Genomic DNA, 18,441 nt, shown 5'->3' with positions numbered 1-18,441 from the left:
CCCCGAGTCTGGTTCGGGGACGAAACGCGAGCAGATGTGCTCGGAGGCAACCCTGGGGTCCCGGGGGCCGCAGCGGGGGGTTGGGCTGCTGGCGGTCAGGTGCTGCTGGGGCCCCGAGTGGGTCCGAGTGGGTCCCTAGCACCGTCACACAGGCCTGATCCTGGGGAGGCCGCCCCAGCCCCTCCAAGAGCCAAACTGGCAGCCTTCCCAGGAGGGAGAGCCCATCACTGGGGAGGCCGCCGTGGTGGTGCAGCTCCAGACTCGTCCGCCGGGGAAACCCATGGGGAGAAGGGGGAGGATGACGGTGGGACTGGAGGGGCCTGGAGGGAGGGACGAGGTTCAGAGTAGAGACTCGGGTATGTAAACACGCACACGCACACAACACGTGCACGCACACACGGGCACGGGCTTCAGGGATAAACGAGGAAAGCTGGTGACATTTACAGTGAGGGAAAAGGCTGCAGCCGGGGGTGAAATTCAGCAAAGGTGAGGCCAGACTCCACTTGTGGTTGGAGATCCTGGACACCAGAGCTAGACGCTCAGCTACCAAGGCCACTCAGGCCTGAGAGAGGGCTCTCGAGCGCCTTGACCGAGATGCCTGGGCCGGCTCCAGGCACGGACGCTCTCACGGTTCCCTCATCCCTGTGGCAGTGGGGTGCTGGGCGCCCCGCCCTGCTTCCTCCAGCGGAGTCCCCCCCTCCCTCCTGAAAGGAGCGTCTCAGGCCCCCGCCTGGGGGTCGTGTTAAGTGGGTAAAGTCTGGTGAGGCCAGAAGAAAGAGGTGCTTGGGGTTTGCGTAGCTCCTGGCTGGTTGTTCACCCCCCGGCTCTTCAGATGTAAAATGCTCATGAGAAGACACAGGTGCACCGGCAGTGCAGTGGCGCCTGGGGTTTAGGGACACCCCGAGGGCCGAGGGTGATGACCTCTCCCACCTGTGCAGGGAAGCAAGGGAGACCCCGGCCCCATCGGCACGCCTGGGGAGCACGGCCTGGCAGGACGCCCCGGACCAGCAGGACCACCAGGGCCCCCGGGCCCCCCCGGGCCTCCAGGCCCAGGACTCGCTGCGGGGTTTGTGAGTACCCGCTGCTCCTGGCCCCCAGAAAGCCCAGCTCTGCGGCCCCAGGCGTCCTCGGGCACCCACGCTGACCGGCACTGCTGGGCAGCAGCCAGACTGAGGCCACCCCTGCCTGGGCTCCTCCTGGCTGGTGACAGAGTCCCCACATGTAAGCGCTGAATGGGGGGCGCTGGCAGCCCCGCGTGTCGGCCCTGCCGTCCCCATGACCCGCCTAGCAGGGGCCCTGCCACGGGCAACCCCACCCTCAGAAGCCACCCGCTCGGGCGTTTGGATCCCTGCCCAGCCTGGGGCAGGTCTCTTCCTATGAGGAGACACACAGACCCTGGCGTCCCTGTGTGTTCTCCTCCAGGACGACATGGAAGGCTCCGGGGGCCCCTTCTGGTCGACAGCCCGAGGTGCCAATGGGCCGCAGGTACTGCCCCAGAGCTGGGCCTGGTCAGCTTGGGGGCGGGGCCGCCTGGGGGGTCCCTGGGACTGGCCTCCAGTGGGCCCAGGAGCAGCCGTGCAGAGCCAGCGAGCCACCTGCCTCCAGGACACTGTCCACCTCGGGCCACTGGTCTCCAGTGTGGGGGTCGAGCTGAACGACCACGGGGCAGGATGGGCCCCAAAGACAGGTCTTCCTGGGAAATACTAGTCCAGTTCTCTTTATGGCCCTAACTTTGGGGAAGTTACACAGTTTTGACCTGAGCAGAACTTTAGTTAAAGAAAAACGGGGACACTTTTCCTGTGAAAAATGGATGGATTCCTATGAAATCGCACCTTGTAACATCGCCATGTGCACTGGTCAGGATTAGGTCCAGCTGGCGCTCCTGGTGTCCAGAGGTAACCAAGCTCAGACCGGACGGACGCACGAGGGGCCGTCCCGGGGGCAGGACGCCTGGGACGGGCAGAGAGAGGGCTCCCTCCCCCAGGAGCCCGTGGGGCCGACACAGACCCCACTGGGGGTCCTTAGGGGACCTCGAACCAGTGTGTCCAGCTTGGCCCCTGGAGTCTCAGCCCGGCGAGAGGGGGGTGGGACGGGCCTCCTGTTCTGAGCGCCACCGAGGAGGATTTCCACTTGGGCAGGAGGTAACTGGTGGAATAGAGCGGTTCTGCCCCTTTCCGTTCAGCGCCTTTCCCTTCATGGCTTAGTGTGGGGCAGTAGCAGTCGGCTGCCGCGGCACAAGGTGACCGGGCGAGGGCGCAGGGCAGGGTCCCCTCCTCTCGGTCAGGACACAGCTCCAGTGCCGCTGCACCCCTGGAGGGGTCTGTGGGCTGTTGCGTGGCCTCAGGGTGATGGAGACCCTCGGGTTGGGTGGCTTCTCACGCCCTCCCCGCTGCCGGCTTGTGAACCATCTGTGGGACGCCACGAGGTGCTGAGGACAGGCCACCTCTGGTGGGGTTTCGGGGTGTGCGGGCCCCTGGTGACACAAACGCCCTTTTCTTCCGTGTTTTATAAGAGGGGCTCGTTTTCTTGCGGGGAAAGTCTGTCCCCCGAGGGGCGGGAACAGCACTGACCCGGCCCTCTTCCTTCTCTGCCCCCACAGGGACCACCTGGCCCGCCTGGAGTCCAGGTCAGTGAGACATGTGTTAGGCCGGGGCGCCCGCCGCTCACCCCCTCCCCGCCAGAGCTACTGCTCAGTGGCCCCGAGTTCCTCGTGGGAAATTTGCAAAACACAGAAAAGCCTAACGGGGAGACGGTCCCCAGAGCTCGGTTCAGGGGGTGGTGCCGTCCCATCTTTCTAACCCCGTGAGTCGAGATCTCTGGCTCCACACGTGCCAGGCGTGTGCGGACTTGGGGAGAGCGAGGGGCTCAGGGAAGGAGCCCCCAGCCTGGGGTGCAGTGGCTGGCGCCCGGCAGAACCTGCGTGCTTCTCTCGCTGCCACTGGCCCCGCCTCCCTGCTTGGCCCTGCCCGCTCCCCGCCCCTGGGGGACAGCAGGGGGTGGGGGGCGTGGCGAGGGCCCCCCTGTGGCCCGGGAGTGCGGGGTTCCCCCCGCGGGCCGGCTGCGCCACCCCGCCTCTTGGAGCGCTCTGCTTTGATGTGCAAACCTTTGGGACAGTTGGAAAGATGGCTTCTTTAGAAGGACGCACTTCTTAGCGTTCTTGAACCGTTCAAGGTGAAGTCACCTGCGTGCTCCTGCTTCTGCGGGAAGTGGTGGCCTGGCTTCCAGGACAGTGCAGGCCACGTGCGCTCAGCGCGTGGGTGGGCGCAGGGCCCGGGGCCCTCAGCTCTGAGCTGTGGGGTGCGGCGTGGGGACCACCTGGTGACCTGAGGAGGGGTGGGCGCTGCCTGGGGGCTTGGCCAGCGCTCGCGGCCCCACAGAACGCTTTGTCCACTTTAGGGGGATCCTGGAGTCACGGGGCCACCAGGGACCAAGGTAAGAACAGCACCTCGGGTTCAGGAAATGCACAGTCGTTAGCGGCCCTGGTCTGGGGTGCAGGGTGGGGTCCCCAGGCTGAGACCAGGAGCCTGGCTGGTCCCCATTGCCTGGGGCCTCAGGAAACAGGGGTGAGTCCATGCCAGGCCCAGCATCCTTCTCCCACTGTCCCCCTGGCCCCCACGGGCCCCCCCGGGTTTGCCCACAGGACAGCTTTCCTTCCCTCCCGGCTCTGCAGCAGAGTCCTCTGACCCCTGCCCCCTTCTCTGCCCCACGGCGCTCCCCAGGAGGCCGAGCAGGTTGAATCGGGTGTGAGCTGGTGGCCAGCGGAAAGCCCCGCCTGGCCAGCTCCGGGTCACCGTGGCCCCCGGGTGCCGCGGCTGACGCACGTGCTCTCCTTATGTCCACTGCAGGGAGAGGCCGGAGCAGACGGAGCTCCTGGGTTCCCCGGCCTTCCTGGCAGGGAGGGTGCAGCCGGACTCCAGGTGAGTGGTCACCCGGGGCTGCTGCGGCTGACAGCCCCAAAGTAGCTACGCCTGGGTGAGAGCTGGTGCCCAGTGTGTATCTCAGGGTCCCCACAGCACCCGGAGACCCCAGCTCCGTGGGACGTGAGCCGGCGGTCCAGGGTGCCTAAGGGGGTTTCCTGCGTGGCTGACCCCCCACCCTCCAGGCCCCATTTGGTCAATGTAGGGAAACCACATCTTCACTCAGGGCCAGTCCCGGGGGCCTGGGGTCTCCAGGAAGCGGCGCTCGTGTGCTGTTTATGATGAACGATTTCCTTCTTGTCTCCACAGGGACCAAAAGGAGAAAAAGGGCCCCAGGGAGAGAAAGTGAGTTTGCGGGGGGTTGGCGGGCGTCCGTGGACGGGTGGCAGGGGCACGGCAGGGCCGGGGGTGCACGGCAGGGCCGGGGGTGCCGCTCTCTGCCCCGTGCCCGCCCGCGTGGTGCAGAGACTTGGGCGGGATCTGGGCTCAGAGCCTGCCCTGCCTGGGGTGGGGGCTTGTGGGCCACTGTGCTCAGCCCTCAGGCGTCTCCTCACACCCCGTGGGCACCAGAAGCCCCCACCAGAAGCCGGGCTGGGCTGCAGTTCAACCCCAGGGGAAACTCTCTTCCAGGGCGACCCAGGGAAGGACGGAGTGGGGCAGCCAGGCCTCCCGGGACCCCCCGGACCCCCAGGGCCTGTCGTCTACGTGTCGGAGCAGGACGTAAGAACCCTGCATGGGTGGACACATGCTCTGCCCCAGGTCCCCAGCCCTCCGCCTGCAGGGCGAACTCCAGAGACACGGGGGGCCCAGTCTGTTGGTTCCATGGGGCTTCCTGGCATCGAAGCTGTGGCTCTTCCAGAGCTGCCCTTTGGTCGTGCTGTTTGCTCGCATGTCACCCGCGCTAGCTGTGACAGGCCCCCTCCGGCCCCCGTGCGCAGCACCCAGGGGAGTGGGGGGCACTGCCGCCTGGTCCCAGGGTCCCGGGCCGGTTCTGTGGCGCGGGAGCGGACTCCTGGGGGTGCGTCATTTCTCGTCTCAGGGACCTTGATGCCAAAGCCGGGACGATGTCTTTCACGTTGACTGCCTGGTGTTCTTTGTGGGTCTTGTGTGGGTAATGTCACGGGAGTTGAGTGTTCATGGTAAACGTGGTCCTTTTCCTTCCTCCTCCGGGACCCTGGCTCTGCTGACTCGTGCACAGAGAGCGCTGGCGAGCGTGCCGGGCCCCGAGGTACGTGCGGCCCCGGGACGGGCTGGGCGCCGTGCACCTCCCCGCGGCAGGTCCTGACCGTCGCTGTCTCTCTCTCCACAGGGCCGGGTGGGGCTCGCAGGCCTCCCCGTGAGTACCTCCCCAGCGGGCGCGGGGCCTCTGCTTCGCAGGCAGGAGGCCGGGTGGGCCCCCGTGAGGCCGAGGAACCGGAGCCGGAGCCCCTATCCGGACAGGGGTGTCGGGCGGGCGTCTAGGGCGGGGCAGGGGGCCACGGCCCTGAGGCAGGGGCTTTCCGGGCAGCGCTCTGTGTCTCCTGCAGGGACCAGCCGGGCCGAAGGGAGACCTGGGCTCCAGAGGCCAGCAGGGCCTCCCGGGACCCAAGGTGAGGGGCCGTCCAGGGTCACTGGGTGACCGCTCGGGGGGAGGGGCGCCGTGCCCGGGAACTTGGGGCGGACGCCCCTCTGGTCTTTTCCCTGGACCTGCCAGAGGCCCCGCTCACGGCTCTGCGTCCTGGTCTGTCGCGTCGGTGCCGAGGGCGGTTCACTGCAGGGCCGGGGGGGCGCCAGGCCTGCTCTTGCGGAACCGGCCTCCCTTACCCGCCCCCCTGTTCCAGGGCGAGAAGGGTGAGCCGGGCATGGTCTTCAGCCCTGACGGCAGAGCGCTGACCTCCGCCCAGAAAGGAGCCAAGGTGAGGGGGCGTCTGGGCCCAGCTGGCACCCTCCGTCCTGCCTGGCCGGGCAGCGGGGCCTGGGGGCCGTGGAGACGGCATAGAGGGGTTTGTCCTCCTGAGAGGGGCAGCTCCTGCCCGTGCGTGGGAGCCTCTGCTGATGGGCTCTGGAAGCTTCCGCAGCCTGGGCCCCTCGCCCGTCCGTCTGTTCCCCTCCCACCACCTCGGGGCCCCTCGGGGCCTGCAGCTCGGATCAGCCTCGGCCTGGCCGGCCCCTCGTTCTCCTCTGCCCGGCAGCGGAGCCCACACTGCAGAGGAGCCGGGGGCTCTTGGGGGCCCCGGCCTGGGCCTCGCCGGTGGGAGCTGCACCCCTGTGGTGCCTGACTGGCCCTCTGGGGGCACTGCCTCTGGGGGCGGGATCCTGGCCTGCCTTCCTCGGGAGGGGGCCCAGCATGGCTGGGCTTGGGAATGGGCTCCACGGGGGCCTGTGCCCCGGGTCCCCTGCCCCCCAGCCCTGGGGAGAGCTGGGTCTGGATCAGGAGGCTGTTGGGGACAGGCCTGCAGGGGGTCCCCAAAGGCCCCCAGGATTGTCGGCGGACGGGCCGAGGGACCGCAGGGCAGAGAGAACTCTGCCAGCCCCGCGTGTGTCACAGCTGAGGTCAGGGCCCACAGGCCCCTCCAGCCCGGGCGCTGTGGGGCCGACCCCCTGGGTCTCGGGGCCCCCAGGCTGGGCCCCGGGACACAAAACCCCATCAGAGCTTTCTCCCTGTTGCTGCTTCCTTTTCTTCCTGGGTGTTGTCAGTGCCTCGGGCGCCGCCAGGGGCATCCAGATGGGCACGGGGACCCCTCGGGGGCGGGGGGCGTGACCTACGGCCACCTCACGGTACCTTCTGGTTTTCTGTTCAGGGTGAGCCTGGCTTCCGAGGACCCCCGGTGAGTAGGCCCAGGCTTGCCCGCGGTGCAGGTGCGCGTGTGCGGAGGGCACCGTCTCCTACCTGGCTGCTGGGCAGGCGTGGCAGCCGAGCTTCTATCCCAGCTGCACCTCTGAATGCGGGGGCAGGGGTCGGGAGGGAGAGCGCGGGGCAGTGGGCCGGTCACGGCTCACCTAAAACCTGGCCCCCCCAACAGGGTCCCTACGGGCGGCCCGGGCACAAGGGAGAGATTGGCTTCCCTGGACGGCCGGTGAGTCCCCGGGTCTCGTGCCGGGTGTGGATGATGGGTCCGGAGGGGAGTGGGCTGCAGTCTCTCCGCTGTCCTCCTCCTGGGGAGCCCCTGCCAGAGCGTGGCTCTCTCCAACCCCGCTCGCGGGCAGCTTGGGCCGCAGAGGGATGGGCACCCCGAGGAGGCCCTGGGTGGGGACAAGAGCAGCTGGGCCAGCCCTCACAGCTGCCACCCACTGTGCTCTGCCCCAGGGGCGCCCCGGGATGAATGGACTGAAAGGGGAGAAGGGGGAGCCGGGAGACGCCAGCGTGGGATTCAGCGCGAGGGTGAGTGTTCTGTGGGGCAGGCGGGGGTAGGAGGCCTGGCCGCAGTGGCTCGGGTCCCAGAGCTCACCTGTGGGAGGCTTCTGAGCAGCCTCGTGGCCCTCGGTCACGCAGACCCCCGTGCACACGAACACACGTGTGCGCACACACGCACACACACGCGCCAAGGCCACCGGACGGTGCCCCGGCGTGGTTTTCTCAGAAGGGCCTGTAGGCCGCGTGGGCTCTGGGGTGGGCGCCTCTGGCCCGTGGGGCTCTCGCTCCGACCGCCTTCACGCTGCAGTCACTGCCGCCTCGGGAGCCGAGGGTTCAGTGAAGTCCCCGGGTGAGGCCCTGTCATCACCTCTACCTGAAACGGTACCGTCGAGATGCAGGACTCGCCTCTGACCCCGCTGGGCACCCAGTGGGCCCGCCGGCTGCACCCGGTGCCTTTTCTCCTGGAGCCCCTCCCACCCGGCCTGGCCGAGCGACGCCGGGCCCTGAGTCAGTGGCTCAGGCCGCGGCTCTTCCGGGTTTTCCGTCACCGCGTGTCTTCGTTCGGGCTCCCTCCTCCTTGCAGTGGTTTCATGAGATCTCAGAACACGAGGCGGCGTCTTGCAGAGTTCTGAGATGGAGGTGGGCAGGGCCACTTCCGTCGAGCAGGACGGGGGGCTCTCGAATTCCCCCCGCGGTTCTGAGTTGTAGAGGCGGAGCGCCAGCCGCTGTGCGCGCGCCCTGGTCAGGCGTCCAGCGCGTCCGGCTTCTTCGTGGGCCTGAGCTTGCGCCTCTGTTCCGCTGCCAGCCCTGTCTCCTCGGCCGCAGGGTAGGGGCAAAGGTGCCCAGGGGCCCGAGAGCAGGTGCCCGTGAGGTCCCGGGACCCTGTCCCCAGGCACCTTCATCACTCAGGCCAGCCCTTTGGCGAGTGAGCCGTTGCTTTCAGACCAGGCTCTTCTGACACTACCTGAATCGGCCGCTTGTCCTTTTTCTGCGAGCGGGTGAATGAACGGAACCGACCTTCATCCAGCTGACAGTTAGCAACCACACGAGCCGTGTCCGAGGTCGTGTCCAGCCCAGACGGCCGCCCGCACGTCTCCGTGGGAGGATTTGAGCAGGCTCTGGGAACGGGAAGGGGACAACTCTGTCCTCGGAACCCACGACCACAGAGTAAACTGGACGCCTTCTCCATTTGATGTTTTCTGACTTCACCGTGATTCTCAGAGACGCTCCTGCCCACATCTGCTGTCCTGGCCAGTGTCAACGTCCAGTGTGGACCGACCAGGCTTTCTCTCCCCCCCACGCAGGGTCCGCCCGGCCCACCTGGGCCCCCAGGGCCCCCAGGCCCTCCCGGGACTCCTGTCTATGACAGCAACGTAAGTCACCGCGACACCTGCTCTTCCCACTGCGTCCTCACGCTCTTCCCTGCACTGGCTTCCTTTTCCCTCCGCTGACCCGGGAGGGCTGAACCCCAGGCAGGGCAACCGGAGCCACGGCCTCCGAGCCCCTGGCGGGGGGGCTTCTGGGAGGGGCGCGGTGGTGGGACCCAGGCCCACCTGCCTTGTAGGCCGCACCTGGTGGGCCGTTGGTTAGAAGACAAGCCCCCAGGGGAAGTGAGGTCGAGGGAGGGCTCTCCAGATCTGGGCTCCTGAGCGCGAGCCCTGGGGTCCTGGGGGGTGAACGCCCCCTACCTCACAAGACTCAGTGACGCGAAGTGACCACGTGGGGCAGTCATGTCGTGACCGGGGCTCCCGACTCCAAATCCTGTGTCCTCTCCCTCCCCCTCCCTGCTTCTCTGTCTTGGGGGGCAGGGGTGCTTGGGGGTGTGGCCTCGCAGACCCTTGGGTGGGTGGTGGCCTCAGTTTCCGGAGCGTCTCCCTCAACGGCCATCTTTGGCTTGTTCTTTGCAGGCGTTTGTGGAGTCTGGCCGCCCTGGACCCCCGGGACTGCCAGGTAAGGGTCCTGGGGCCTCGGGGAGGGCAGGTCACCCTTCCAGCCGCAGCTCAGAGCAGGGTGTGGGCGGCCCTCACGGGGGTGCTGGATGATCCAGGCCCCCCAGTCCCGGTTGATCACGGCCCCCTTTGCTGGGCTCCTGGGTCCTCCCAGCACAGCCTTCCAGGCGGGCTGGCCGTGGATGGGAGTGAACACCGAGCGGCCACCACCGGCCGTCCAAGCCTGCTGTTTGTTCGAGCCCCTCCCTGCAGGAGTGGTGTGGCCTCTGGGAGCAGAGGCTGCAGCCCCTGGGGCGCGACCACCGGGCACTTGCGCGGGTCACGAGCTCCTGCTCTGACTGTCCCTGGGTTCACACGCTGCCCCCTCCCGGGTCCAGGCCTGCAGTGCACGCAGTGCCCACCAGGGTCGGGCCGTGCGCGGGCAGGAGGGCCTGTCCCAGGCGCCTCTGTCACGTCGTTAGTAACGGGCACTGGGGTCTCTGTTCCTCCAGGGCACCAGGGGCCTTCTGGACCGAAGGGTGACAAAGGAGAAGTGGGCCCACCCGGGCCACCAGGTGAGAGTGCTCTGGGGACCTTGGGCTGTGTGTGGTCACCCGCCCACCCGGCTCCCGGAGGAAGGAGGCCCTCGGGGCTCAGGGGGCTCTGACGGGACGCCTGGCTGGCCCCGCGGTCTCGGGGCAGGGCTGGGGGCTGAAAGGACAGGGGCCTGAGGCGGTGGCCAGGCAGGATGTCCCAGCCCCCCACTCGCTGAGGAGCAGGGCTGGGCCCCAGTGTGCACCTCCCAGGGGAGACCCGGCACCCCCAGCGCATCGCGGGGGCCTCATCGGCCCGGCTTATCCAGGGGGTGAACTCCCAGCACCTCGGTTGTCCCCTGGGACGGCGAGAACCACCCCCCCCCACCCCGAATCCCGCTTCTGCAGCCGATGAAGCAGGAGAACAAGTGTGATGCCGGGCGTGGGCCAGGCAGAAGCCAGGCGAGACGGCCCCCCGGGCACTGCCAGCGTCTGCGTAAGCTCGGGGTTCCCCTACGAGCTGCCAGAAGCAGAGGCAAACCCTCCCCTTGAGGAAGGTGAGCTCGCTGAGGGCCTGGGATTCCCAAGCGGGCAAGCGACCAGCCAGCACTGACAGGAGTCCAGGCTTGGCCTTAGCCGCGACGATGATGCCCAGACGCAGAGAAGAGGCGACGGCGGCACAGAGCTGGAGCCCCAGGGCCAGAGTCGGGTGTAATTCTGGGACTGAAAACCCGCAGGATTCCGTGCGACTTCAGGCAGACGGGACACAGCCGAGGGGGGGAGGGGTCAGCCGGAGTCTGCGGGACACGCCGAGGGAGGTCAGACGCGTGCGGGTGGGGACACGCGGTGGGGCTGGGGCAGAAGAGCATTTGAAGGAGTCACGGCCGAGCTTCCAAACCGGGAAAGGTTCAAGGAGCCCTTCGCGCGAAGGGTCAACGCGAGCCATGAGCTGATTCCTCACGGGGACGAGAGGAGCCAGAGACCATACAGGGTCCCAGAGGTCGGAAGAAAGTAACCGCTCACCTAGAATTTTGCATCCGGTAGAGACCTCCATCTTCTACAGGAAGAGCACGTGGGCAGCCAGGCCTCTCAGGACACGAGCCTCAGTGGGGGCCGCGAGGGCCGCTGGGGGGAAGGAGGTGGTGCTGGTGACACGGGGACGGAGGGAGAGCAGGAGGGCTGGTGAGACCCGCGTCCCCGCTCGGCCCCGCCGCAGAGGGATCGCACCCCCGAGACCCCAGCCTGGCCCCGAGGATGTTACATCAGACCCAGGTGAAGGACGCACCTGTCACCTCAGGGTCCAGCCAAGAACAGGAGGGAACGTGCCCCTGATAACCGAGCAGGAAGGGAGAACAGCATAGGAAAAACCCGACCCGAAGACGGCAGGAAAGGAGAAGAGGAACTCGGGGCACGTGGAGGAACAGGAAACAGGGAGTGAAGCTGATTAAACTCAGAGCCGTTGGCGCGTATGTTCAGTGAGCGGGTCCACTCTCCTGTCTAAAGACGGAGCTGTGCTGCTTACAAGAGGCACCCCCAAGTGTAAGGACGTGAGAGCTGAGGGGAAGGGGGTGGGAGTCAGGTGAGAAGGGAGCCGTGTGCGTGTGCTCGTGAGAAGTCAGACAAGTGTATTTTAAAGCAGGAAGTACTGCCAAATTTATTTAAACTCCATAATGATAATGGGGTAAACCCGGCAGGAAAGCACAGCGATTCTAAATTTCTACGCCGGTAACAACATAGCTTCAAGATGTGAAAAGCAAAGGAAGACCAGGTCAGTTGGGAGGTGGAAGGTCTGAACAGGTGACAACCTGGCCCCCGTCCCAGCACCAACATGGGAGGCCGCAGGCCCACGCCGGGCACACAGCAAGTCCCTCAGGCCTGTCTCCCCTCGAGGGAGCATCAAAGACATAACCGGGCAGGGCACCTGCGGGGAGGAGAGGCCACGGTGAGAACTGGAAACCCTGGAGCTGAAGGACAAGGATGTGTCTGAGGGGCAAGGGTTGGGATTCTCGGCCCTCACGCCGTGGCCCGCGGTGGCAGTGGGGTCACCCCGCTCTGAGGAGGGACCCAGGACAGGAGCTCCGGGCCGTGAACGTGAGCCTTGTGGCCCTGGGTGGGCGTGGGTTTCCCGGAGCAGCCGTGGCGGAGCCCAGATCTGGGGCTCCCCCAGACCCCCAGGCCCACGGTTCACTCAGCAGGCATCACTTCACCCTGGGGGTCTGACCCCCACCTTTATCAGGCTTCCAGGGGAAAGGCCACAGGAGAAGGGTGAGCCAAGGTCGCTTTCCCACCCAGGAGTGAGGGTCTTGTCAGCTCCTTGTCTACAAGGTCACAGCCTTAAGTAGCCTGCGCTTCAAGCATGCAGTCCAGGAAGTTAGAAAACAAATAGATTTAACTCCCCGAAAACAGATGGGAGATGCAGTGAATGGAAGAAAAAAAAAATGTACATAAGAGGAAGCAGCATGAAAGCTAAGAAGTCAGATGTTAGTTCTTTGAAAAGACTAATACTACTGCCCTCGAGGGACTGATGAGGGAAAGAGACAGCAGGAGACGTTGAAGATGGTACCCCCGTGCTCTGGAAAGAGCGGGCACCCTCTCTCCACCGTCCGCAGTGGCGGGTCGGGGCCACGGGGGGTGGCCGGTCGTCGCTGGTGCGGGGCCAGCCAGGGTGCGGGGGCAGGAAGAGAAACAAGCGCAGGAAGAAACAAACCCGCTGTTCTCACGAGGACACCTTTGTGAATGCCAGCCACCAAAGCGACGCGCAGATAAAGCGTCAGAATTAATGAGTGAATTTACCAAAGTCACGGGCAGTTCACAGCAGTCGCTGGCCAGTCGTAGACTAAATGAAACCTTCAAGAGGCTCCATTTAGAAAAAGATCAGGTGGGTTGCCAGAGGTGGGACGCGGGGTGGGGGGTGAAGGGGGTCGCAGGTACCCACGTCCAGTTCCAGGACACAGCATCCGGGGGCACGCGGCTATGGCCAACACCCCTGCCCAGTGTACTTGAAGGCGCGAAGACAGAAAAGCCCTCGTCACGAGGGAAAAGCGTATTTGTTCCTTTGTGTGTGTGTCTCTGTGAGGTGGTGGCTGTTAACCGAACGCCCTATGGCGGTCATTTCCCAGCGAACGGTAAGTCGTCGTTTAGCGGCCCCCCTTGACCGTCTGCAGTGCTGTGTGTCAGTGATAAAAACTGAAAGGAAAAAGGCACCGTGAACAAAAACACCAAAAAAATCAAGTGATTGGGAATAAGTGTAACAGAACACGCAGGGGATCTCTCCACAGAAACACAGAAATTAGAGACAGAGGAGACTTAGGGAAAGTCGAGGGCGGGGGGACGGGTGGACCAGGCAGGAAGACCGCACCTCACTGGACCCCCCCAAACTCTCCCCCCCGTAGGGCAGTTCCCGTTGGACCTCCTTCACTTGGGCGCTGAGATGAAGGTGGGTGACCCCTGGTCCTCACGCTGCCCCCCACACGGGGCCCCAGAGAGCACCACCCGGCACGCGCACCCCTGGCTCCATTTTTCGGGAATTCGGTTGGCGCAGTGGGAAGCTGGGAGGCCGAGCCCCGTCCTGTCGGGCTGGCCAGGCCTGGGCCGCAGAGGCTTCACCGTGGGCCTCTGGGGGTCGGTGCCCGCCCCTCCCCGCGCGGCCCTGGGAACGGGGCTGTCCCGACAAGCTTTTCCATCCACAGGGGGAGAAGGGCGACCAAGGGGCTGCCGGGCAGAAAGGAGAAAGGGGCGAGCCCGGGGGCGGCGGGTTCTTCGGCTCCAGCGTGCCTGGCCCCCCCGGCCCGCCAGGCTACCCGGGGATTCCGGTGAGTCTGGCCCCAGCCGCCTGTGGGTGCCACACACGGGCCCAGGCCCGTCCTGTACTGGAGCTTGCATCCCCGGGGTCCCTGGGGCCTGGGGCCGAGGGCAGGTCCCCCCTGCGGCCTGGGCCCCGAGCAGCCCCTCCCGGTTGCTTGCCCGATTGCGGGCCACCCACGAGGGGAGCCTGGCGGGTGCGTAGTGGCTGCTGTCCCGGATTGGGCATCCGATCCTCCTTTCTCCTGCTGCCACTGTTCTCCACCAAATGCCCTCGGGGAGACCTTCTGTCCTGAAAGCGTCTGGGGACCGTGGGCCCCAGCTTCCATCTAGGAGTGGAGGAGGGCTGGGGGCCCTCCGGGCTGCACCTCTGTGGGTGGCTGTCCTTGTCTACGTCCCAGGGCCCCGTCCCAGTGCGGGACACACGGGGTGGGAAGGCTGGGTTTCCCAGGCCCCGCGTGGGCGGTGGGGGGACGGGGGCCTGGGGGCCGTGCTCCCTGCAGGGGCTCGTGGCCAATGCAGCCAGGACCTTCAAGCTTGCTGGTCCCCAGCCTGGGGACGTAGGTGACAGCGCCCCGTGTTTTGTCTTCCACACTAGGGGCCCAAGGGAGAGAGCATCCAGGGCCAGCCTGGCCCTCCTGGACCTCAGGGACCCCCTGGCATCGGCTACGAGGGACGCCAGGGGCCTCCCGGGCCCCCTGGACCTCCAGGGCCCCCGGGACCCCCATCCTTTCCTGGCCCTTACAGGCAGAGTAAGTAGGGTGGAGAGTGGGCCCTGGGCTCCAGCCTCATCCAGGAAGGGCCACTGTTCCCACCTCTGGTTTCTCTCTTGTAGCTATCAGTGTTCCTGGCCCCCCAGGCCCACCTGGGCCCCCAGGACCGCCCGGATCCATGGGCACCTCCTCAGGGGTAAGCGCCACCCTGTTCCTGACCTGCCGCACCCTCACTGCCCAGCTGCCCTTCCCTTTGGAGGCATGTGGGTGGGCACCCCAGCGCCAAGAGCCCTGAGACGAGGTTTCCAAAACAGAAGTGGGGGACCCAGGCGTGGCTGGGGTCTGAGAAGGGCAGGGGAGGAGGACGAAGGAGGGGCGTTGAGAAGGTCCCTGAGGGCGGGTCTGCTGTGCAGAGGCTGCAGTGGCCCAGGCACTCGGGGGCTGAGGTCTCCCCGTGGCGCTCATGGGGCCAGTCTGGCAAGGAGGCGGCCACGTAGGTCTTCAGACTGTCGCAGCCCCCAACCCTCCCCATGAGCCCAGAGGCCCCCTGTGCACAGGGGACCCCACTGGGCTGGGCTTCTAGCAGGTGAGGGTCTGGGCCACGTACCAGACGCTGCTGGACCAGGTGCACGACGTGCCGGAGGGCTGGCTCATCTACGTGGCCGACAGAGAGGAGCTGTACGTCCGGGTCCGAAACGGGTTCCGGAAGGTTCTGGTGAGTTCTGAACAGGGCGATCCCTGCACGTGGTGGGGGGACTTACCACTTTGCTTTTGGGGTGAAGGGTACACACAAGACGGGAGGCCGAGGACCTGCGTTGCAGGGGGCCCCGGCGCCTGGCGAGCGGCAGGGACCAGCCGGGCGGGGCCCGTGGACATGCTGCCAGCCGTCCTCCATCCTCACCCGCTTGCCTCCACTTCTCTCTTTTATTAGAAGCTGCTCTATGGCAGTTTCAGGTTCACAGAGAAGTGACTCTGTTTTCAAACTAACAGATACGCTTATTGTGTGCCGGGCAGCGGGTGGGGGGCACTGGGACGCAGCCATGCCGGCCTTCCCTGGTGTGGGGGGCGGCCAGGGCGATTGGCGCTGGCTGGGTCAGAGGTCCCGGGGTGACCCCCTGTTTTCTTCCAGCTGGAGGCCCGCACGCCCCTTCCCCGCGGGACGGTAAGGAGCGTCCCTTCTTCCCACGACCATCTCGGGGGAACCGGTGGGCAGGGGTGCAGCCGGGGAAGGGGGTGCAGACCGTGCTCGTCACCCTCCCCAGGCGAGGGGCTCCTCGGAGTCCTTGTCTGTCTGCCCTTGTCCAGAGGGCTGGGCACGGGGACAGACCCTTCAGGCTGCGGGGGGAGGAGGAAGGCGGGGGGCAGGCGGGAGGGGGCCCAGGATACTCCAGTCTCCCTAAGTAGGGGTCACATCCCCCAGGCGGTGGCTCCTCTGAGTAGAGGTCATGGCCTCTCAGACGGCTCAAGAGCGGGGCTCCGTGCTAGGTCTCGGGGGTCCGGGTTCAGTGTGGGCTGGTCTGCCCCGACGCCAGGCTCGGGGAGTCCCTTCTCTCACGCAGCACCTAGTCCCAGGTGCTGTTCTGGGCGTGGGGACAGCTGTGCCTGAAACGGGCGAAGCCCCCGCCCCGCGGAGGCGACATCGTGTTGGGGAGACGGGCAGTAAGGGCAGTAGGTGACTAGGCAATAGCATACAATTATATATAGACATTTCAGATAGATACGTGAATTCATTCTATAACTTATGATTGCATTAGACGTACTACCAGGTAGTAGGTACCAGGTACCAGGTATTCAGGTAACGGGTGTCTGAAGGTGCTGGCTGCTGTGGGAAAGGGACGGAATTGGGAAGCGGGTGGGGCACAGGGGCTGGCGTTTGGAGGTCGAGGTCACCGTTGGAGGTAGGGACCGGGCAGGGGCCTAAGGGCTGCTGGTACCACGGCTGCAACAGGGGGAGGTCAGGGAGATGCGGTCAGCCCGAGGGTGCCCAGGGCCACAGGGAGGAGCTGGCTCCTGAGGGTGATGGACCCGGGGGCTTGAGCAGAGGGCCACCCAGCCCGACTGAGGTGTCACCAGGCCGGCTCTGGCCCGACACGCTGGGCGCCCCCGGGTCCAGCTCGCCACCTCCAGTCCGGCGTCACCGGCCCAAGAGCACAGCCGGGTGCAGATGAAGGGCGTGCAGGGCCGGGTAGCGGGACCCGCGGGTGCAGGAGGCCCGGCCCCACGGCGCTGTCTGCCTCTCCGCCTGCAGGACAACGAGGTGGCCGCTTTGCAGCCCCCCGTGGTGCAGCTGCACGAGGGCAACCCGTACCCCCGCCGGGAGCCCCCGCACCCCACAGCGCGGTCCTGGCGGGCCGACGACATCCTGGCCAGCGCCCCGCGCTTGACACACGCCCAGCCCTACCCTGGGGCCCCGCACCCCGGCGCCTACGCGCACCACCGGCCGGCAACCCCCACGGCCTCACCCGCCCACACTCACCACGACTTCCAGCCGGTGGTGAGTGACCACCCCGGGCGGCGCAGGGGGTGGAGAGTCTGGAGCCCAGAGCAGCCGGGGAGGGTGCTGGGGCTGGGACCCGCCCTCCCCTCCCCCTCCCCCCTCCCCGCCGCTGCCCCGGGGTTCACCCTGCTTGCACCCCAGAGACCCACCGGGGTCGGCTGGGGTGGGGGGGGCCGCGAAGACCCGGGACACCAGGGCTGACACGCGGCTCCACCCGCAGCTGCACCTGGTCGCGCTCAACAGCCCGCAGTCGGGAGGCCTGCGCGGCATCCGCGGCGCCGACTTCCAGTGCTTCCAGCAGGCGCGCGCCGCGGGGCTGGCGGGCACCTTCCGCGCCTTCCTGTCCTCGCGGCTGCAGGACCTCTACAGCATCGTGCGTCGCGCAGACCGCGCCACCCTGCCCATCGTCAACCTCAGAGTGCGTGCACGCCCCAACCTGGGCCGGGCCCGGGGGTCGGGTGGGCGCCGGGCAGGTCTCGCCCCTGAGGACCACGGGCACCCCATGGAGGCCCCACGTGGCCCCCGACCCCTGCGCCCGCCTGCCAGGCACGCTGGCGCATCACCAGCTTCTGGAGGGGGCTGGTCCCTCGGGCCCTCAGCACTTGGGTGTCAGTCCAGGGCTGGGCGTCCCTGCACTGGTGCTCTCCACGGGGACGTGTTCCGTGGCTCCTTCCGCGAACGGAACCACGTGCTCTCTGGATGCGCCGAGCGCCTGTGTTCCCTGGGACCAAAGGCGCTGGACTCGCTCTGGCCCAGGGTCCAGGGCTGGGGGCGGGTGCCCCGCGTTCCTGGGAGAGGGCGGGAGGCCCCTCGGGGGGGCGCGGGCCGCTCGTCCCTCTGGCAGGAGCTAACCAGACGGGATGGCCCCGCTTCCCTCCGCAGGATGAGCTGCTGTCTCCCAGCTGGGAGGCCTTGTTCTCGGGCTCCGAGGGCCAGCTGAAGCCCGGTGCCCGCATCTTCTCTTTCGACGGCAGGGACGTCCTGCAGCACCCCGCCTGGTAGGTCCGCTGTGTGGGCGCAGCAGCTCGCGGCCTCTCGGGATGCAAGAGCCCTGAGCAAACGGGCGACGCTCCTGGCTTTGAGCCTCCAGGCTGACCCAATCCTGGAACACGCTCGCGGCTTCAAACTCCCCAAACCCAAAAGCACAGGAGGAAGAGTAGAGCGTCGTGTGCGGTGTTACCTGAAACACCCTCACCTGGCCTGCTTCCCCGGGCAACTGCCCCCAACTTCCTGCGGGGAGACAGGCTCCAGCCCCCCTGTCTGTCACATAAACATCACAGCGAGTTACTTCTATAAATTCCTCAACGTGGAGCCTCTGGGTTGGAGGACACGCGTGCCTACCCGACACGCTGGCGGAAGTCGCTAGCTTGCCCTCAGGTCGGCTTCACGCGCATCGTGCCCCTGCTTGCAGGTGTGAGGCCCCTGTTCCCCAACACTCGGGGGCTCGGGCTCAGACGAGCCCGCGTCCCTGCCCTCACCGAGGAGCACCGCCCAGGGCCGTGCTCCGGCCCGTGGGAGCCTCGGGCAGGGCTGTGGGCTCCAGGCCTGCCTCGTTCCCAGCGAGGAGGCCACACCGACACGGGCCCTCGAAGCCAGGCCCACCCAGGCCCCGCAGGGTCAGCCCTCGAGGTCACCGGGCGCTGCTGGCCAGGCTGTGCCCCAAAAGCAGCAGCAGGACGGGGTGTGATCCGGGAGGCCGAGCGCCCAGGACGAGGTTG

The 18,441-nt window shown here is 66.8% G+C and overlaps 1 protein-coding gene across 5 annotated transcripts in view; it reads left to right on the top strand.

Annotated features, from left to right (window-relative positions):
- COL18A1 (collagen type XVIII alpha 1 chain) overlaps positions 1–18,441 on the top strand; it is a 96,088-nt gene that overhangs the window by 77,062 nt on the left and 585 nt on the right. For 4 of the 5 annotated variants that reach the window (XM_060010206.1, XM_060010205.1, XM_060010204.1 and 1 more), the window contains 26 exons: positions 939–1,070; positions 1,423–1,485; positions 2,600–2,626; positions 3,397–3,432; positions 3,846–3,917; positions 4,227–4,262; positions 4,548–4,637; positions 5,116–5,145; positions 5,227–5,253; positions 5,444–5,506; positions 5,738–5,812; positions 6,698–6,724; positions 6,920–6,973; positions 7,204–7,278; positions 8,556–8,624; positions 9,159–9,201; positions 9,692–9,754; positions 13,105–13,148; positions 13,402–13,524; positions 14,112–14,265; positions 14,349–14,422; positions 14,810–14,941; positions 15,356–15,388; positions 16,475–16,720; positions 16,944–17,141; positions 17,606–17,721. In XM_060010206.1, coding sequence (XP_059866189.1) covers positions 939–1,070; positions 1,423–1,485; positions 2,600–2,626; positions 3,397–3,432; positions 3,846–3,917; positions 4,227–4,262; positions 4,548–4,637; positions 5,116–5,145; positions 5,227–5,253; positions 5,444–5,506; positions 5,738–5,812; positions 6,698–6,724; positions 6,920–6,973; positions 7,204–7,278; positions 8,556–8,624; positions 9,159–9,201; positions 9,692–9,754; positions 13,105–13,148; positions 13,402–13,524; positions 14,112–14,265; positions 14,349–14,422; positions 14,810–14,941; positions 15,356–15,388; positions 16,475–16,720; positions 16,944–17,141; positions 17,606–17,721 — 2,102 coding nt within the window. The remainder of the gene's footprint in view (positions 1–938; positions 1,071–1,422; positions 1,486–2,599; positions 2,627–3,396; positions 3,433–3,845; positions 3,918–4,226; positions 4,263–4,547; positions 4,638–5,115; positions 5,146–5,226; positions 5,254–5,443; positions 5,507–5,737; positions 5,813–6,697; positions 6,725–6,919; positions 6,974–7,203; positions 7,279–8,555; positions 8,625–9,158; positions 9,202–9,691; positions 9,755–13,104; positions 13,149–13,401; positions 13,525–14,111; positions 14,266–14,348; positions 14,423–14,809; positions 14,942–15,355; positions 15,389–16,474; positions 16,721–16,943; positions 17,142–17,605; positions 17,722–18,441) is intronic. The other variant, XM_060010203.1, reaches the window with a different exon arrangement.

The sequence above is a fragment of the Delphinus delphis genome, chromosome 4, assembly GCF_949987515.2.
Source record: "Delphinus delphis chromosome 4, mDelDel1.2, whole genome shotgun sequence".
In the NCBI taxonomy this organism is placed as follows: domain Eukaryota; kingdom Metazoa; phylum Chordata; class Mammalia; order Artiodactyla; family Delphinidae; genus Delphinus; species Delphinus delphis.
The sequence above is the reverse complement of the archived record's forward strand: the minus strand, read 5'-3'. Positions and strand labels throughout refer to the sequence as shown.